General features: G+C 33.7%; 1 protein-coding gene and 1 non-coding gene across 2 annotated transcripts; one reads left to right on the forward strand and one right to left on the reverse strand.

Moving 5' to 3' along the window:
- Window positions 1-965: 965 nt before the first annotated feature.
- On the reverse strand, window positions 966-3887 carry LOC136061198 (pentatricopeptide repeat-containing protein At2g06000). The gene is made up of 2 exons (XM_065780190.1): window positions 3882-3887; window positions 966-3488 (listed from the first exon to the last, which is right to left on the reverse strand). The coding sequence occupies exons 1-2, from the start codon at window positions 3885-3887 to the stop codon at window positions 2007-2009; spliced, it is 1488 nt and encodes a 495-aa protein (XP_065636262.1). The 3' UTR covers window positions 966-2006.
- A 61-nt stretch (window positions 3888-3948) lies between these two features.
- Window positions 3949-7920, forward strand: LOC111989505 (uncharacterized). Its single transcript, XR_010631614.1, has 3 exons — window positions 3949-4379; window positions 4874-4994; window positions 7636-7920. It is a non-coding gene; the product is annotated as an uncharacterized LOC111989505 (transcript).
- The last annotated feature ends 11446 nt before the right edge of the window (window positions 7921-19366 follow it).

Here is a 19366-nt window from a genome sequence, read left to right on the forward strand (position 1 = left end):
CTGCTTGCTAGGTTTAGACAAATAATTTAAATATAAATTTCAAGGTATATCATGTTGTTTAAAATTTCAAATGATGAGTTTGTATATTGTTAGATTAAAAAAAAAAAAAATCTGAATCCTAAATTATGAATCATGAATCGCATGAAAAACGACTAGTTTGCCTAGGTGTTTCAAGTTTTTTTTTTTTTTTGAAATAATGGGGTTTCTACTTTGGAGGACTTAAATCCTCTTTGGAAAAAAACAAAAAAAACTAGCTGAGATAAGATTATTTATTAATTATTATTTTTAAAACCCTTTATATTGCCCTACACAGAAAACTAACCCCGGTCATCTCTTTCTGATTGAAGTGCCGCCACCTCATAGTCTGATTCAAGCTCACTCTCTCTCTATCTCTCTCTCCGCCGGACCACCCCATCAGTCCACGCCGACCGGTCAAATTCTTCTCAAAGGGCTTTTCTTATCTTAGTTTTATTCATCTATGCCTCAGTTTGATTCATATCACTGTCACTATAAAAAAGTTCATTTTTTTTTAGTATTGGGTGATCTGAAAAGTGTTTGTTTTTCTATGCCAAGACTCATTCTCAACTGGGTTTAGCACTTTCTCCATGAAGCATAGGGACTCAAACCAAAAACCCAATTCAAAATCTGGGGTTTCTGGTCACACCCACAAAAGAATCGTTATTGAAAACGTTTGTGAACCGAGAGCTGAGCCTAGTGATGGCGTGGCGTTCCACATGACCCTCTTATTCTTCACTACCCGTACCCCTTGGGTTCGAGCCTCCAAAGTCGCCATTGCCCATTTCCATGGTCTTGCCCAAGGAGGAGGAGGGTCTTGGTCTCGACCCTTCAATGAAAAAGAGGTAATCTTGAACCGAAATTCCGAGGCTTGGTTTGTTAAGGTTGTCTGTACTCTATTTGTTCGTCTTCATTTGTCAGATACAAAAAAAAAAAAGGCATTAAAACTTTAAAATAAGTAAAGAAAGAATGTAATCTAACATCAATCCTCTAAGCAAGGAATTTTAAGCTAGATTATCTACAAATTTCATCATGTCTTTAGGTGACTCATGGTAAAAACTGTTCCCACTTCCTGGGTATTCATTCCATCAAGCCATTTTTGGCACATGATCAACAATAGGATCTAGGACTGGCGTAAGTCTCCTTCTGATAAACAACTATAAAGTGAACCCTTACTGCCATAATGAGTTGCACAATAAAATTTGAGAGTAGAAAAAATAAAATAAATTTGAGGGGTACATAAAATTTGTCTTCAACCTTGAGCCTGTTTTAAGATTATACTGTAGCTGACCTACACATGACTCCTGGGGTCACAACAAGAAATCATTATAGCAATTCCTGATATATTTTCAAACCCAAAAGTTTCAGACATGTCTTGAAGTTCAACTTATATAATATGTTCAAAGATTCAAATACTGAAATATATTGGCAGGTGAAAGAATGATTATCTTTTTAGAATTTTCACTTGATCTTCTCCGCACCCACCCATCCGCCTGAAAAAACCACCCCAAACTGCCCGCATTTCTAGGTGCTAGGAAGGATTCAAAACTTAAGATCAACACACCATTTATCACCTTGGCCACAGATAGACTTGCTTCTAAATTCAGAAGAAAGACAAAGAAGTAGCATATTGCAAAAGCAAACATAAAATACATTCAAGTTCCAAGACAATTAGTGCCAATCTTTTTCCGGCTATGTAAATACTCACACACACCCAAAGGGATTCGAACCCCAACCCTCACCCACCACTCCAATCTTGTGGGGGAGGAAGTGCATTTGACCAAAAGGTCATCAGTGTGACAGTGCCAATTTTGAGGTGATTCATTTAAATTCAGGGGAAAAATAGACATGGACATAGTACTTACTTGCTTGTCAATCTTTTGCACCACAAGCTTGACATGTTTCATTTGGACTCAATGGGAAAATGGCTGAATGACCTTGTCCAACCATTGGGACAACAATTTAAGTCCACTTCCGTAGAAGTCCTTCAATTAAATAGCCATTGGAATATCCATATCTGTTCTTAAAGGAATGGCTCTTTTCAAAGATGACATATGCAGGTCCTCAGATGCAGTTTTCTTAATGCGAAAGGCTTCATTAGGCATACCAGCCTTCAAAAGGCAAGATATTAAAGAATTCACAGTAATGGTATCTGGTGCACAACCAATTGATAACATCTTATTAAAAATGTTGATTGCTTCAAACATTCTCCCTTTCATACAATGCCCAATGATGAGAATAGTAAATGTCACTTTATCTGGGTGGCATTTCTTCTCCTCCATCTCTGCCATGATCTTATTTGCCTCATCAACATTGCCAGCCTTGCAAAACCCATCAATTACAGGGTTGTACATAAATGGTTTTGGAACAAAATCATGACACTTCATCTGCCTCAAAAAATCACGAGCCTCATGCAATCTATTCTCCTTGCATAAAGCATTGATAAGAACAGCAAAAGTATACACATTGGGAGTAACATTTCTTGCATTCATCTCATGCCAAAGCTTCAAACCCTGATTTACCTGACCGGTTCGACAATACCCATCAATTAGGGAAGTGAAGGTAACAACATCAGGAAAATAACCAAGAAAGATCATCTTCTCATGCATGGTCAGTGCAGAAACCATGTCACCAGCCTTACCAAAGCCGTTGATGAGAACATTGAAAGTGATTGGATTTGGTTTGATTCCAGAACTGATCATCTCATCAAAAAGAACAGAGGCCTCCTCCATTTTACCCAATTTGCAAAAACCTGATATAACCGATGTATAAGTTACAACATCCGGTTTAAGCTCACTTCTTGACTGAACCTCCTTCAATAACTCATGCGCTCTATTTACCTCATTGACCCTACATAATCCATTTATAAGAGTGTTATATGTAACTACATCAGGAGAACAACCAAAACCCCCCATATCATTGAAAATCGCAAAAGCTTTATCAACTTCTCTTATTCTGCATAAACCTCGAATAAGAATATTGAAAGTGCAAGTATCCAAATGAGAATGCAATCCCATATGCTCTCTAAATAAGCAAACAGCCTCATCTACTAGATTCCGCTTAACCAACTCATCCAGCAACTTATTATACACAAAAGAACTAAGTCCAACCTCATCACACTGAACCTCAGCAAGCAATTTCTTAGCAAGATCAAACCTGCCCACTTGCGCACATGACGAAACCAAAAATCCCACATTCCAACTATCAGGCAAATGGCCATCACTCCTCATGCAATCAAACACCATTTTGGCCGAATCGTAAAGACCCATTTGACAAAGAGACCTCATAAGCAAATTGTAAGTCTTAAAAGAATGATTAAGACTCAAACTCTCCCTACTAAACTCAAAGAACTTCAAGCCCAATTTGGGATTGTCTAACCGTCTAACAACCTCAAAAGCAATCAAAGGGGTCAAGTTCTTACTCAAATAACCCAAACAAGTATCTGACAAATGAAGACGAACAAATNTTGAACCCTGTTTTTGCTATTTTAACTAATTAATAGTAAAAAAATTAAATTACAAAATTTCCCAGACATTTACTATTGAATTTCAGTCTGGATTCCAAAAATGTCTTCTAAACATCCATTAGATCCCAGCCTGCAATTCAGATAAACACAAAAAAAAAAAAGGCATTAAAACTTTAAAATAAGTAAAGAAAGAATGTAATCTAACATCAATCCTCTAAGCAAGGAATTTTAAGCTAGATTATCTACAAATTTCATCATGTCTTTAGGTGACTCATGGTAAAAACTGTTCCCACTTCCTGGGTATTCATTCCATCAAGCCATTTTTGGCACATGATCAACAATAGGATCTAGGACTGGCGTAAGTCTCCTTCTGATAAACAACTATAAAGTGAACCCTTACTGCCATAATGAGTTGCACAATAAAATTTGAGAGTAGAAAAAATAAAATAAATTTGACCCCCCCCCCCCCCCCCACTCCCCCACTTGTTGTAACAATTGAATTATATAAAAGAAACATGGCAAACTTTTCAAAATATTTGGTGATATAGGCATATAGCCTTTTTTAAAATGGAGTTTTCAAAACATGATTTCTGCACTTGAATTGTGTTTTGAATACACAGTTTCACTTAAAATGTTGAGTTGGTTGAGATGGGGTGGCTTTTTTGTTTGTTTGTTTTTTTATTTATTTTTTAAAGATATCCACTAATAAATCATGATTTCGAGACACAGTTTCTGGTTAGCCGTTTTACCACCCCCAACAATTTGGTCACTTTACCAAATATAGACCCCCCCCCCTCCACAGCGACTTCAGCCCTCAATCGCCCGCCACTATCGATTGTCCATTGCCCCCCTTTGCTCCGCCTCTCTCCCTCTCACTCGGGCTGTGTGAGGACAAATGGTGCGTTTTATTTTAATTTTATGCTTTTTTTTTTTCTTTTTCTTTTTTTTCTTATGTATTTCTCACTTACTAAAAGGCTATGTTTAATTGCTGTGATTTTTTAATTTTTTTTTCTCGCTTACTAGAAGGCTCTGTTTAATTGCTGTGATTTTTGAGAAATCTGAAGAAACTGGAGTAATAAACATGGGAAGTGATTTCAAATGGTGGTTTTAAACCATGTTAGATAGAATGGAAAATTGTTACTATTATTTTTAATTAGTGCTTCTGTTTCTAAAACCTATGTTTGCTTGCTGAGAAAATGGGGGAATAGCTTAAAATGCTGTGACTTATTTATTTGGGTTGAATCATTGAGTTTGATTTGGAGTGAAGTACTGATCTCGGTTTATTTATTTATTTTTTTTTATGGATTTCATGTTCCTCCTGTTATACTTATCACACTTTAAACCAACTCCTCAAATATTTTTGTTTTGATGTACCTCTCTTTTTGGTGGAAGGGTGGCATTTTCTTTCTTCATCACTGGCTTAGTATCTTTCTCTGCTTCAATATCATTCAACAGTTTATTCACTGGCTCTCCAACCTTCTCCGCAGATACTTCATCGGATTTGGACACAGAGGTCAGTAATATTAACAGAAATTGAGGTTAAAATGGGTCAACTCTAGTCCTATAATGTGACTAGTGTAGACCTATTGCTTTTAATTTGTATCTTTCAGGTTATGTCATGGCATTGGTGCATCTATCTGCCAATTAACTCTGTTTTTTTCCATGGCAATTTTAGACAAAGTAACCAACATTTGATTGCATGCATGTTATACTACTGTGCTCCTCAATGCATTGTGACAGAAATAGTCTCTTCAAAGTTCCTGAGGCATAATATAGACATAGGGCAATGTTTCTGCGATACAGCAGTAAACCAAGACACCTAATCCCTATTAAGCAACAAAAGGTTTAATTATCCCCTTTTAGACAACCCCTTTGGATAAGTTGCATGGCACCTAAAGTTCATTTTGATGATTAATTGATGCAGCCCTGTAAGAAAGATCAAGTTGTCATCTTTAAAGAATTTTTTAGTTTTGGCAACATGAAGCTTTCAATGTGAGTATAATGCCAGATTGAGACAATCATATGGTTTTGAAGGTCAATTCATTAGTTTAGGGACAAAGTTTGGTTATAAACTTGGTTATAGGCTTATAGCCAATGGCTACAACTCCACTCAATATCATTTTATTGGATATGAATTTTGAAAAACCCGCCATTTGATTATATTTTCTTTTTATATCCTTCATGCTTGCAAAATTTCCAGAAAATCAAAGATCAATAGCTATGTCATCAATTAAATGTTTAAATTTCAAATTTTTGTAATCTAAAATTATTTATAAAAAAACAAGTTTATGGATCGGATTGTAAATAACATCCGATTGATATGCAATTTGACATGTGTGTATTAAGAACATGCAATCCAATGCCCAATGGTTAAATTTTCAAAATATGTAGCAATGTTAATTTTTTTAATGGGAGTTGTAGTCATTAGCTAGAACCAAGTTTGTAGCTAAACTTTGTCATTAGTCTAGGGGTTCTAGCGCCAAATTTTATTTTTGGGGTTAATTTCTTAATTATGGTTGGTTTAGTGTCTAGATTATTCTACAATTTTTAACAGTATTGCAATCTTTTTATTAGGTTCCATAAATTAGGAGTCATAATCCTAGTGGGTTATATCATCGTTCTACAGCTTGTACCAACAGGTACCCTCCTGATGTAGTGCATTGCTTGCCACTATACTGATGATGCAGCCCATGTTGCTGGCAGATTGTGCATGCCATTTGTTTTCTCACCTTTCTTTGTATTTATAACTCCTTTAGCATTCTCTTAATCTGTTTAGATTTGCCTTTTGCACGTGTATTAATTCAGTAGCTGTTGGGTTAGGTGATTCAGTTAATTTTTCAGCACTAATTGTTTTGTTCACTTGCTGCTAAAAATAGCAGCTTATAACTTGTTTGGCACCTTTTGATGTTTCCAATGGAGATGTCCGGGGTTCAATTACCCCCCCACCCAAATTGTAACTATGGCTGCAGTTGTATCCTTGTTGAGTTGCTTCTGCATCACCCCATCAACATTCCATTGCTCTAACATTGTTGATAACATTGTTGCTTTTGGGTAATTGTTTGAGTTTTACATGCATTAAGTGATGTTTGTGTTTGATATCATGATTTTTTTGTATTCTCTTAGTACAAATCCATTGGTTGGTGTCAAACTGAGTAATTCTTAGATTTTAGATGGTTCTATTGTTTTTTTTCTTCTCATTTTCTCTAAACCAAACAGAGGGGATTGCATGGAAATTTTGTACAACAAACAACATCCAAGCCTTAGTCCCAAATTTTCATTTTCGGGTTGGCTATGGGTCCTTAACAAAACAGTGGGTTGGCCACATGTATTCTATAATAATGTTATTTTTAGAAATTTTGTACGAATTTTAATTTCTGGCAGTGTAACTTCTGTTTATTATTCATGAATTTTAAGGTTTATTTATTTATTTTGTGTGCATGATTTGTATTGTATTTAATATAGTTGCTGAGAAAATTAAGAAAAGTAAATGTAAGTGGTAATTTGGATGGTCAGGTTGCATGTGGAATGTTGGTTAGTTAAAAAAAAAGGTTTGTAACTCTAGTTCTACAATGTAATCCTACTCTAAAGGGGTGAATTAGTATAAGTGATTTGTAATGTCAGTGATCGTTCAGGGAGTTGGTTTGTTTGATTTGGTTTTAGGCTGCACTTGTTTGTTGCTGGTAGTTGTTAGGGCCTGAGCTTTCTTAACTGCCCTATATGATCAGGTTGTAGGATTATCACCTATGGACTATCATACACATTTCTGGAATATTTAGGACATACTCCTTATATTTAATTAACCTTGAGACTTTAATTTGGTGAACTCAATTTTTGATGGTCCATAGTTGTAGCATTAATTGGGTTTTTTGTTCTTAAGGTTTTTTTTTTTTTTGGTCTTACCTTTGCATACTTATATTGTTGCGAGTGTAATGAATTGGTTTTGATTTTTTTTTTTATCGTTTAGATTTGATGTTTTTAAACCTGTAGGCTGACTTGTTATTTGATTGATACCAAAGTAAAGAAGATCGTGGTTGATGCTAGGTTTTTTTTTTTTTTTTTTTTTTTTTTTTTTTTTTTTTTTTTTTGGTGTTATATTCAATTTGATGCACTTTTGGTTTAATAGTAAATAATTTGGAAAATCAACTTCATCACAGGAACAAGCATTGGAGCACAAGTCAAACTCTACTAACCAAACCAACCTTGTGAAACATCACCGTAACAAATTCTCAGACCCTGCTGCCAAATTTATGTACGTGAATCATGGACATCATTAAACTCAGGCAGATTGGCTAGAAGAATAAATCTCTAATAGATGTATTAATTTAGAAAATATTTACTGTAATTTTCCTTTTTATACAACTGATATAAAGCAGATTGTAAATATAATATATATATATATATATCGCAGAGTGTGAGGTCTAACACCAATTATTTTCTTCTTTAGTGGAATTCTTTAGGTTATTTATTTATTATTTTTTTAGAGTAGAAGAAAATTCTTTAAATATTATATTGTATTTGTGGAATTCTTCCAGAAATATTCATTTGAAATTGTGAATCCAATGATACTGGCGGGAAGAAAAGATTTTTAGTTTTGTTAGACTGAGGTAGCATATGACATATCCTAATGGCCAACATTGATGGTAGATATTGAACTCTTGATAGGCATAGCCCCCTTTTTCCCATTGTATTTATTGTGTCAAAAGGGTATTAAATAATAATAACAAAGTAATAGATAATAGTAAATTGAAATAAATCACAAAATGCGTTTTTTAAACAAAAGCAGAATCTTATTGTATATTATGTTGAAATAGTGTTTTCAAAATACAATTTTACAACTAAACATATGAATAGAAATAATGTTCTATTACAACATATTTTATTCTCAATAGTAAAGATTAATATTCTTTATAATAAAAAGAGATTAATATTTATATTATAATCTTCATTCAATGTACAAAACATATAAGCATTTTTAGATATACACCACTGTTAGTTTCTTTAAGACTTTCTTACTTCTCCTTTGTGCGTGTTAAAATACTTAGTATTTAAAAAAAAAAAAAAAAAAATACAAAACAGGCCCTAAGTTATTTGTTTAATCTCACTCTCAAGTACTTTTCAGCTAAAAGAAAATTACTTGGAATAGTTTCATGAATTTCCTTAATTTCTATACTATGCCAAGATTTGGCTCAACCAAATTCTTTGCCTCCATTGCACAAGTCTTCTTCTAAATCATGCCATTTGAACACTATTGACATCTAAAATGGAAATCAGTCATTGGAAAAATCTCATTTAGAGAGCCTAGTGGCTCTACCACATTGAATATATTATTCAAACAATTTTTCTTTCATAGATTAGAGGTTGTACCTCGAAGATTATAAATATCATTAGGCTCTACATCTAGAGGGAAAAACGTCAATAGTCCAAAATTTCTATAAAACTTATCTTGTTTTGAGTGTATAGTTTGCATAACTCTCATACATAATTAGCCATGACGTGGTATAAAGGTTAAATATGGCATTGAAGTAACAAAGTGCAGATTGAAAGTCGTCTTGTTGATTAAATTCTTATGTATGGTATTGCATTGATGTTAGTGTACTTATCTAGAGATTTTTTTGGTATTATTACGATTATAGTTCATGGATATTTTTTGGTTTTTTTGAGAATATTTCTTGGATCTGATAGTGTATAAATTCCCACATCATTTTTTACATACACATCAATATTTTCCTTCTCTTTCTTCTTCTAAAGATTGATTTAAAAATTTTAATTGCTGAAGGCAAGGATGCATTTTACAAATTCTGGGAGTTTCACAACAATCTGAGGAAAATTTCCACAAGCAGTGACTCAAAAGGTATGTTCCTTTCAAATTCTTTTTTAGTATGAAGAGTCACGCCAGTTTGAGACTATTTTTAAATACGTATCTCTATTTCTCCTCCTTAAGACAGATTGGAAAAAAAAAAAATTTCTAGTTGTTTAGAGAGGACAGGGACACATTTTACAAACTTTGGGAGTTTCACAATAGCCAGAGTAAAATTTCCATAAGTAATGACTCAAAAGGCTGTATCTGCGTAATATTATGACACTAAAAAAAAAAAAATGGAGCCTCAAAGCATGCGCAAATCTCATGCTCAGAGGCTAATATATATTATTAACTTTACTTTCTTTAATTTTTCCTCAATGCTAAGCTTGCATGCACACAGAAAGCCATGGCAGTATTGGAGATCCAACATATTCAAATCATGAGGAAGAAGAAGCTCCAACGGCTACTCCTATCAAAACGGTGTCGTGTATAAAACTGGGTAAACATAAAGGAAAGTTAAAACAAAACGTCACCGTTTCTCATTAAAAGGAACGGTGCCTTTTATGTTGTAGTTGTTTCCTCTTTTAAAGAAACGATGCCGTTTCAGTGATAGTGTAAAATTATTAAATTGTTAGTTAGTTAGCAATTTGTTAGCGTTGGGAATGCACGTGTGTGAATCTGTTAAAGCACGTGTGAGGCAGTTATTAATCTCCCCGGTGCTCTCTCTCTCTTCCTCCCATTGTAATAGTATAAATATAGGTNTCTCTCTCTCTCCCATTGTAATAGTATAAATATAGGTTGTAGCTTCCATTGTTAAGTGTATTGTGAAGTGTATTCAATGATATAATACTTGAAGAATTTTTCAGACTTTTCTCTCTCCCTGTTTTTCCTTTTCTTCTCTGTTTTTTTCATTCTCAGAATTTCTGTGATAAAACCCATAGATTTGAGAAAAGTTTTCACACACTCACCAAATAATATAAGAGAAATTCTAGGCACACAACTTTTATGCCACAACTCTGATATAATCAACTGCGAGTAATGGAAAAATAAAATTATTAGCCTATACTACATAATAGATAGTCAACATTAGTTATTGGATGTTGCACACAGACACATGCCAAACAATCTCTATCTCTCTATTAACACCAAGATATAATATTTAAAAATTAGATCATAACTTCACTAAAATATGCAACGGATTATATCCAAGATAAAGTAAGCTTCTTTTTTAAAATAATTTTTTTCCCATTTTGTTATTGTTGAATTTTATACTTCAACTATGATATTAAATTCTCCAAACGAAATTAACATTAGTTTACTTTGTGTTATTTCATCAAATTATGTATTTAATACATCAAATTAACCTTGATTTGCTTAATATTAAATAAATTTATTTAATTAATATTTAAATATAAAATGCCCACTTAAAAGTATCGCCTTAGGTCCTAAGTTATGTCGTGCTACCTGATTAGTGTGAAACTAAAAGTCCCAAAATATACTTGCTTTTGTTGACTAAGTTTAAATACATTTGATGTCAGTGAGTAGAATTCTTGGACCTTAAAATGCCTTTGACAAGATAATGGTCAGTTAGTTTTTATGATAATTTCCTTATTCCAAAAAACAAAACAAAAAATAAAATAAAATCCTTTAAGAAGGAAAACGAAAATATATAATGGTGGACAAAGTTTTAAAAATTCTCTCTCTCTCTTTCTCTCTAACCAACTCAATGTTGACTTCGAATTAACATTGTGATTATATATATATATATATATGCAAAAATACCATTTTGGTCCCTACATTTTGGGGCCATAATCAATTTGGCATTTATATTTTGGTAACAGTCAATTTGGTCCCTACTATTTTGAACTTACGCTCAATTTATTCCTGAGTCCAAATCTTCTATCCCTACCGTTAACTCATTAACAGAAAATACTTACGTGTCAAATGATTTGTACGGTTGGCATGTCTAATAGTAAAATATTAAATTAAATGCTAATATGTCTAAATTTGAGTGGTTAATATGACCACGCCAATGCTTAAATGAAAAAAAAAAAAAAAAAAACCACTTCAGCTTTTAACAATATATATATTTTTGGTACCAATTTTTTTTTTCCTTTTCTTTATTTTTTCTTTTTCTTCTGGAAGCCTGAAGCCTCACAAAAACTGAAAAACACGTATGAATCTTTTGTTTTTTTTTAATCTCTCTCAGTGGTTAATCTTTTGTTCTAAACCCAGATCCACCAAGTCACTCCCTTTCATCTCCATTGAATCAATTACGTCTTCTTCCACCATTCTCTGATCAAAATCTCTCACCTTTTCTCTTATTAAGATCCATCCCTTTTCTATTAAAGCTGATCTTCGTGAAAGTCCTAACCAGCAAAGACCATCCATTTCGAGGTGGAAAGCTCCAATACGATCGACAATGTGAAGGCCAAGTGATGCGAACCTCAATCGACACACTTTGAGACCCAACAAAAATATTGGAATAATTGCCCAAGAAAACTAAAATTCAGATTTTTGATAGAACCTTGACCCAACGTTTATAAGTGAAACGCGAACCAAAGGTATAAGTAATAGACCTTGACCCAATGATTATAATGAATCACGAACTAAAGGTATAAAGTTTGAATGCCACAAGGAAGAATCCCTGATAAGTTCACAGTTCTTGAAGAACCAAAAAAAGAGCAAAGCGTCACCTTTTTCTGATTTTTATTCAATAATTTTCTCTATTACAATGAGTGCATGCTATTTATATGACATGACTGGAAATAGAAAATATAAAAAACGTACTAAATAATAAAACCCTAAGTAAAAGTTGATTTGGTTTGAAATTAGTAGATCCAAAATAGAAAAAATAGCTAAAAACGTTCTAAATAATAAAAGCCTAAAATTAAGGTAGATCTGGTCCAAAACTAGATGCTCAAGACTAGGAAAAATATCTATTAACTGATATGGAGCTGGAAAATCAATCAACCATTAATCAAGCCCAATTAAGCCAGATTAGCCCTCAATAGCTTGGATTAAATTTATTACGCCTTCATCTTTCTTTGGGCCAAGCTTGGAATGTCCTCCGTTAGAATTAACCCAAATCTCTTGAATACGCCCATTAAGTGCTTCTTTGATCTTCTTGGATCTTACTTTAGTAATAGACCCAACTGGAACATGCAATGGATCCTTGAATGCTTGTTGATTCTCATCACCAAGATCCAAGATGAAGAAGTCATCCCCCCATCAACATCATTTAATCTTTGCCGGAAAGCAATCGGAATGTACTCTTGCCGATTACAACATCTAGAACAAGTTCACACGCAATGCAAGAAAAGAACTAGAATGAAATTCTGTTTGGTTAGCAAGAAATTGCAAGAAACCAAAATAATAATATTCAAAAAATAAAAACGTAATTCTGTAGAGCCATTTGAACTTTTGCGGTAGATCCATGGTTGAACCACAACGTGAGAAGGCGAAGTATATCCTGTAAACTATCATTAACACCTTTAGCATTTGCTGCACATGCTATTGAATGAAAATATCAAGTGGCTGCTGCAACAACAAACTGTGCTGTAACATTTGGAACTTTAATATAAAAAGACATCACTGCGGTATAGAATAGAAAGATTGTAAGAATATTAAAAGAAGAAGTAAAGAAAAGGAAAAAATTGGTACCAAAAAAATTATTATTAAATGCTGATGTTTTTATTTTTTTTTTATTTTTATTTTTTATTTTTATTTTTTGTCATTTGAGCATTGACGTGGTATATCAACCACTCAAATTTAGACACATTAGCATCTAATTTAATATTTTAATATTAGGCATGCCAACTGTATAAACCGTTTGCCACATAAGCATTTTTTTGTTAGTGAGTTAATGGTAAAAACTAAATTGAGTGCAAATTGAAAATAGTAGGAAACAAATTAACTGCTACCAAAATGTAGGGGCCAAATTGATTGTGACCCCAAAATGTAGGGACCAAAATGGTGTTTTCGATATATATATATATATATTATTTATAATTCAATAGTTACAAAGGAGGAGGATTTAAACTTGAATGGCTCTTATAGAAAGCCTAGAAGATGCCAACTGAGCTACAAGATTCTTGAAAATTATTTTTATTTAAAAGCAAAACCTTCCCTACATAGTTTTAAATTTCTTGTACTATTTTTTGCACATGACTTCCGATTGGAAACCAAAACCTATTACAACTGAAGTAATGCCACAACCACAAGCTATTTACAATATTTTTACTAGTTCTCATCTCACAAATATCAATTTTTTTACTTACAAATAACTACTCACCACATCAGCAATTTGTTAAAAAAATTTATAAAATAATTTGTGTATTTAGCAATTTTCATTACAACTGTCAATAGCAACCTTGCTTGCAGAATACTCCCACACATTAAACACAAGCCAACCAACACAAAGCTCACTATAAATAGGCTAGAACAGTTTGCTAAACCTCTCCATATATATATATATATATATAGTTGCCCATAGTGACAACAAAATATACTATTAGAAAATAGAAACTTGAGTCGAGGAAGAATGGATTCAGTGAATAGAACCTCTCCAAAAATAGGCAACGGAGGATCCAACGGGTCGCACACAAAGGAGTGGCGTGACCACTTTCGGATGCCACTGCACTACCCTAGGTACACCCAAACCGACTATGAGACCATGCCAGAGTGGAAACTTGATTGTTTGCTTAGAGACTATGGGCTACCAATCATTGGGGATGTTGACCATAAGAGAATGTTTGCAATGGGATCTTTCCTGTGGCCTCATTAGAAATTTTCATTTCTAAGGGTTGTGAACTTGTGATGTAGGCTGTTATTATGCATGATTTTGTTATGTATCTTCGAATTTGATCTTTTTGTCTTCTGTGATGTAGATTACATTAGACAAAATTTGAATTTTTGGTGAAGTAGCAAAAGCATATATGAAAATAGCAATCTTGAATCCAAAAGTAATTATATGTCATTGTGACAAGTAATTAGGTACGTATTTATAAATTTTAATTGCAGTGTGTGTACTATGTTTTGGTCTGTACAAGTTAGTCCAGTATGCCATATTTTCGGGTTATGTTTTGCAATGGAGTAAGAGAGAGTCCCTTCACAATCCTCCTGAATATGCATAGACACATAAAGTCATCATCAGAACCATCCTGGTAAAGAAAACTGCCACAGGAAACAAATATCGGAGCACAGACGTGATTACCAGGAAACTAAACTCTACCGTCATTTGTTGTCTTCATGTGCAGCTCAATTTCTATATGATTGTTTGGACGTTTCCAAAAATTTTGAAGGATTCTGATAGCTTGATGAATCTTAATTTAAGTAGAAAATTAAACCACTAGAAATTTCCAAGGAAGTTTGCTGAGAAATAACTAATGACATTACCAGCTTTATTTCTTCTTTTATTGTATCACAATGCATGGCATATTTTTGGGATTTTACTTTAGCCCTTCACTCAGTAATAATATTGATGAGTCCAGTATCTCACTAATCTACAATTACAAATGGAAAGACCCAATACAAGAAGGAACCAACCTAAGTAGTGCGCGCTCGAAATGACAACATTTAGTGACATCCAATTATTCGTCTTATACAATAAACTCTGGCTTGTGGTGAATCGTGATGACTCCCATTTTCCCTAAAAACCCCAATCTTAAGCAAAGGATTTGTAGCTCAGAATGCTACAAAAACATAAGTGCTAAAATAGTAAAATTCACTTCATGTCTCTAAAGTTTGGTGCACGTTTGAGTTTTGTTCCTCAAATATAAAAAGTTGTAATTTCGTGACTAAAAGTTTTAAAAGGTAACAACTTTGTTCTTTTGTCTATCTGTCATTTAAAAATTAGGTTCATACGGATACGGCACATCAGAAAGCTGAGGAGGCCTGAAATTAGTTTAACAACAAACTGCAAGAAAATGAGGCTGATCAATAGTGCTACAGACACAACAAAATTTCACAACATTTAATGACATCCAATTTTTCATCTTATACAATCAATGATGATTAATCTTCTCTAATACTTTAAGACTTCAATTTTTGTAAACTAATATCCTACTATATAAAAGTAATGTTTCATCACTCACAATCAATCATTTCAGCAAGTTTTGCTAAAATATGTGAACGTAAAAAAAACTCATAATATAATAATACAATGCTTCATGTAATTTGCATATGAGACCGAACATTAGTTTTCCATTTGACACTACTACTATTAAAAACTAGTCATCTCTACCAATGTTGTCTCAAACTCGGCACAAAAGTGGAAGTTGTTCAGAGGGAACCATTCCCATCCGCAAAATTACGAGGAAGGAATTATTGAGGGCTGCTTCCCTCGAGCACTTTGGACTTTTTCTGTTGCAAACACAACTGTTATTTTTTATTTTTTATTTTTTTTGAAAGAGTTTCAACTTATGGCGTCCGCTCCTGATGATAACTTTTTATTATCAGATCAAGACACCAATCAGTTTTTGGTGTAGGCGGGGATTGAACCCCAGATCTCTTATACAATTATCAGAGACTTTACCAGTTGAACTAATTGGAACCCACAATTATTATCTATTAATAACAAAAGCAGTCACTTTATATACCATAATAATGGCACCAAAGTCAGAAGTCTTTCCTCTATCCGTCCACTTGGTAATTATATTATCAGAGCTTTTAATTACATGAGCTCAACCACAATTGGAATATACTTTCTTTTTATATGTTGATTAGATATTATTTATTATCATAAATACTTTGTTTGTAATTTAAAAGTTAAAAAAAATTTAAATTAATCATTTTATAGATGAAATAGGTATACACATTAAGGACACGTTTGGAACACTATAATAGTTACTACAATATAATAAGAATGAGTATTACAAGTAATACAAGAATTTGGAATGACATAACTATTCCTATTTATTTGTTTTGTGATAACACTATAATGAAAGCATAGATTATGTTAAGATATTGGAATGTCATTATATTTTTGTCAAATTTCCTAAAATACTATTTTTAAAAAGATATATATTTTACAATATGGCTTAATATCTATCCTTTTATAAATTGAAAAAAATATAATGATTAATTGATTAGTATTTGTAGGGTCAGTTTTTGTCGCCCAAGCTCAAAGGATATGGGTTGGAGGTCCAACAAACCCAGAACAATAAATTTGTAGAGAGTGGGCGAAAGAGCTGGGCTGGTTATGAAGCACAGAACAGCTGGCTAGGTCACGTGCAATAATGATAGCGTGAACTAAAGCTCGGATAACTCCATGAATGAATGTCCGAAGAGGTGTTTTATTGAATGAACAGCGATTACAGCGTTCAGAGCTACAGTAAAGCTTCTCTCTCTCTCTTTCTGTTTCTTTTTTCTCCCCCCTTTATTATCAGGGACCCTTTTTCTTTATATAGCATCCCTTCCTATAATCTCCATCGTCCACTTGTTCTTCATCCACGCATCCACTCGAGTGCATGTCATGTCATGTGTCTACTTTAGTTCTTTGTGAGTGGCGGTAGCTGAGGTTGCACTGTTCAGGAGTCTTCTCCACATAAATGCGGCCAGAAAAGCTGTTGCAGCGCATTAAATGCGGTGGTACCAGCCTTTCCTTTAGATATTTTCTGGTTCTGATCATTTCCAGATCCACCCAGAGTCCATCATCACCGTTGGGATCGTTAGGGAGGTTAGTCGGACTTTTCACACATTCGTTTGATCAAAGCTCATCATAGCCGAGGAGAAAGACATCCTCGGACAAATGGTGGCCTCCTCGGACGACACTCCCCTTCAGCTTCTGGGCTTCCTACTTCAGATGGGCCGCCCCAACCATCTATTAATTCTCGGAAACACCATGGCCCTTAATCAGTGGGTTCCGAGCCCATTAAGTAGATTTGGGCTTTTCCCCCCACAGTATTATTTTTATAAATTAATCTTAATAAATATAAAAAAATTGATAACACCATCTCATAGTAATATAGTTATTTTTATCACAACATATAGATACCAATTTATAAATACAAACTGTGAAGATAAGAGTCCAAATTTGTATATTGGATCTTGGGCTTTATCTGAGGACGTGAACATGTCCGAGAAGGAGTAAATGACTGGGAGAGGCTTAAAGTTGAGAATCACGTAAAGAAAGGATGGAAGAATATCGTCCGAGGAGTATATCCTTCTCGGATACGATGAATATCAGCCAAGCAGATACTTGGACAGTTTAGGTGACCTTTCAAAAAGTTCTAACGATAAGGATGAACTTCAGACACATACAAAGGTGATAAGAAAACAGAAATATCTAAAAGAAAAGCTGCTATCACCGCATTAAATACACTGCAACAACTTTTTTGGCCACATTTATGTGGAGAAGATCCCTGAACAATGCAGTCTCAACTACCACCATTCACATAGAGCCAAAGAAGATGCCTAATGGGACATATACTCGAGTGAAGGCTTAGATGATTAACAAGTGTATTATCAAGATGGTCTGAAAGGAAATTATCTAATGTAAAAGACCCCCATTAGAGGGGGATCGGGAGAATAGATCACTGCATTAAATACACTGCAACAACTTTTTTGGCCACATTTATGTGGAGAAGATCCCTGAACAATGCAGTCTCAACCACCACTATTTACATAGAGCCAAAGAAGATGCCTAATGGGACATATACTCGAGTGAAGGCTTAGATGATTAACAAGTGTATTATCAATATGGCCTGAAAGGAAATTATATAATGTAAAAGACCTCCCATTAGAGGGGGATCGGGAGAATAGAAGGAAACAGGAGAGAAAAAGAATTACTATAGCACTAAGGACTATTATCTTTCAGGAATATTGTTTCAATTTATAACCCATCTCCTCGGACACTAATTTCATCAACTTTAAGTGTGTTTTCGTGTTTTTTCATCTTTAAATCCTTATTAGCCGTTGTCCAATTTGCAAATAGCCCAGCTCTAATACCCACTCTCTACAAATTCATTATATTGGGCTTATTGGGCTCACATCCCATATCTTGTGGGTTTGGGCTACAAATCGCGACCCTACACAAACAATACAAAAACTAAATACAATTTATAATTTTCAAGATTTTAATACCAAATCATAACCAAGAGCATGCTAGCACAGTGGGTTCCTTTGACTCTTTTCACATCATTGAGCTTTGAATGTAGAACTAACAGTACTAAGAATAATAGTAGGAAAAAAAAAAAGTAACATGGAGAATAATGAAGCCAAAAAATTGTGAATTGATTCATGAGAGAGAGAGAGAGAGAGATTGGTGTTTGGGATCTTTTAGGAATTTTTATTTTTGTATTTATTATGCAGGTTAAGAAATAGTTATTCTTCATTTTAAAAAATTGTTATTCCCAATGAATGGTTATTACTTGTAATAAAAACACAACCAAATAACAGAATTGTTATTCTTAAGGAATAGCTATAACATTACAAAGCATATTACAGTGTATCAAACATATCCAAAAAGTTATTGAGTGTTATAATATTAACAAAGATTTAAACTAGTATTAACAATCGAAGGTCGAAAGAAAAAATATCTATTTGACAGGACTTCTTCCTATACCTATGAATTTCATTGGACCCAAAAATGATACATTGGAAGACTCTTTTGGCTCTTCTAATATCAATAGGTTGATTGTTTCGCTTCTGTATTTTCCAAAAGGAAAAAAGATATCTGAGAGCCTTTTCCTGGATCCGAAAGAAAGTACTTGCGCTCTCCCAATAACTAAAAAATGTATCATGCCTGAATCTAATAGGGGTTCGCGGTGGTGGAGGAACTGGATCGGAAAAAAGAGGGATTCCAGTTGTAAGATATCGTGTAACTTGATTTTGACTAATAATATGTGTGTATATAAATTTAAACACGGATGCAAACGTGTTTACTGATCAGTGAATGATTTTGAATTTTTATAAAGATTTTCTATGGAAGATATTTTTTTGGGGAAAATATGTATTATCTTGTAAAGATGTCTTCCCGATTGCCCAAAAAGGTTTTGTCACCGTGTCTAGTCTTAGGCTGCTCCAAAAATAAAATAAAAAAATAAAAGAGAAAAGAGAAAGCGTCCAACGTGCAAGTTTGTTCT

Source organism: Quercus suber, unplaced genomic scaffold, assembly GCF_002906115.3.
Source record: "Quercus suber isolate HL8 unplaced genomic scaffold, Cork oak 2.0 scaffold_227, whole genome shotgun sequence".
Lineage (NCBI taxonomy): Eukaryota > Viridiplantae > Streptophyta > Magnoliopsida > Fagales > Fagaceae > Quercus > Quercus suber.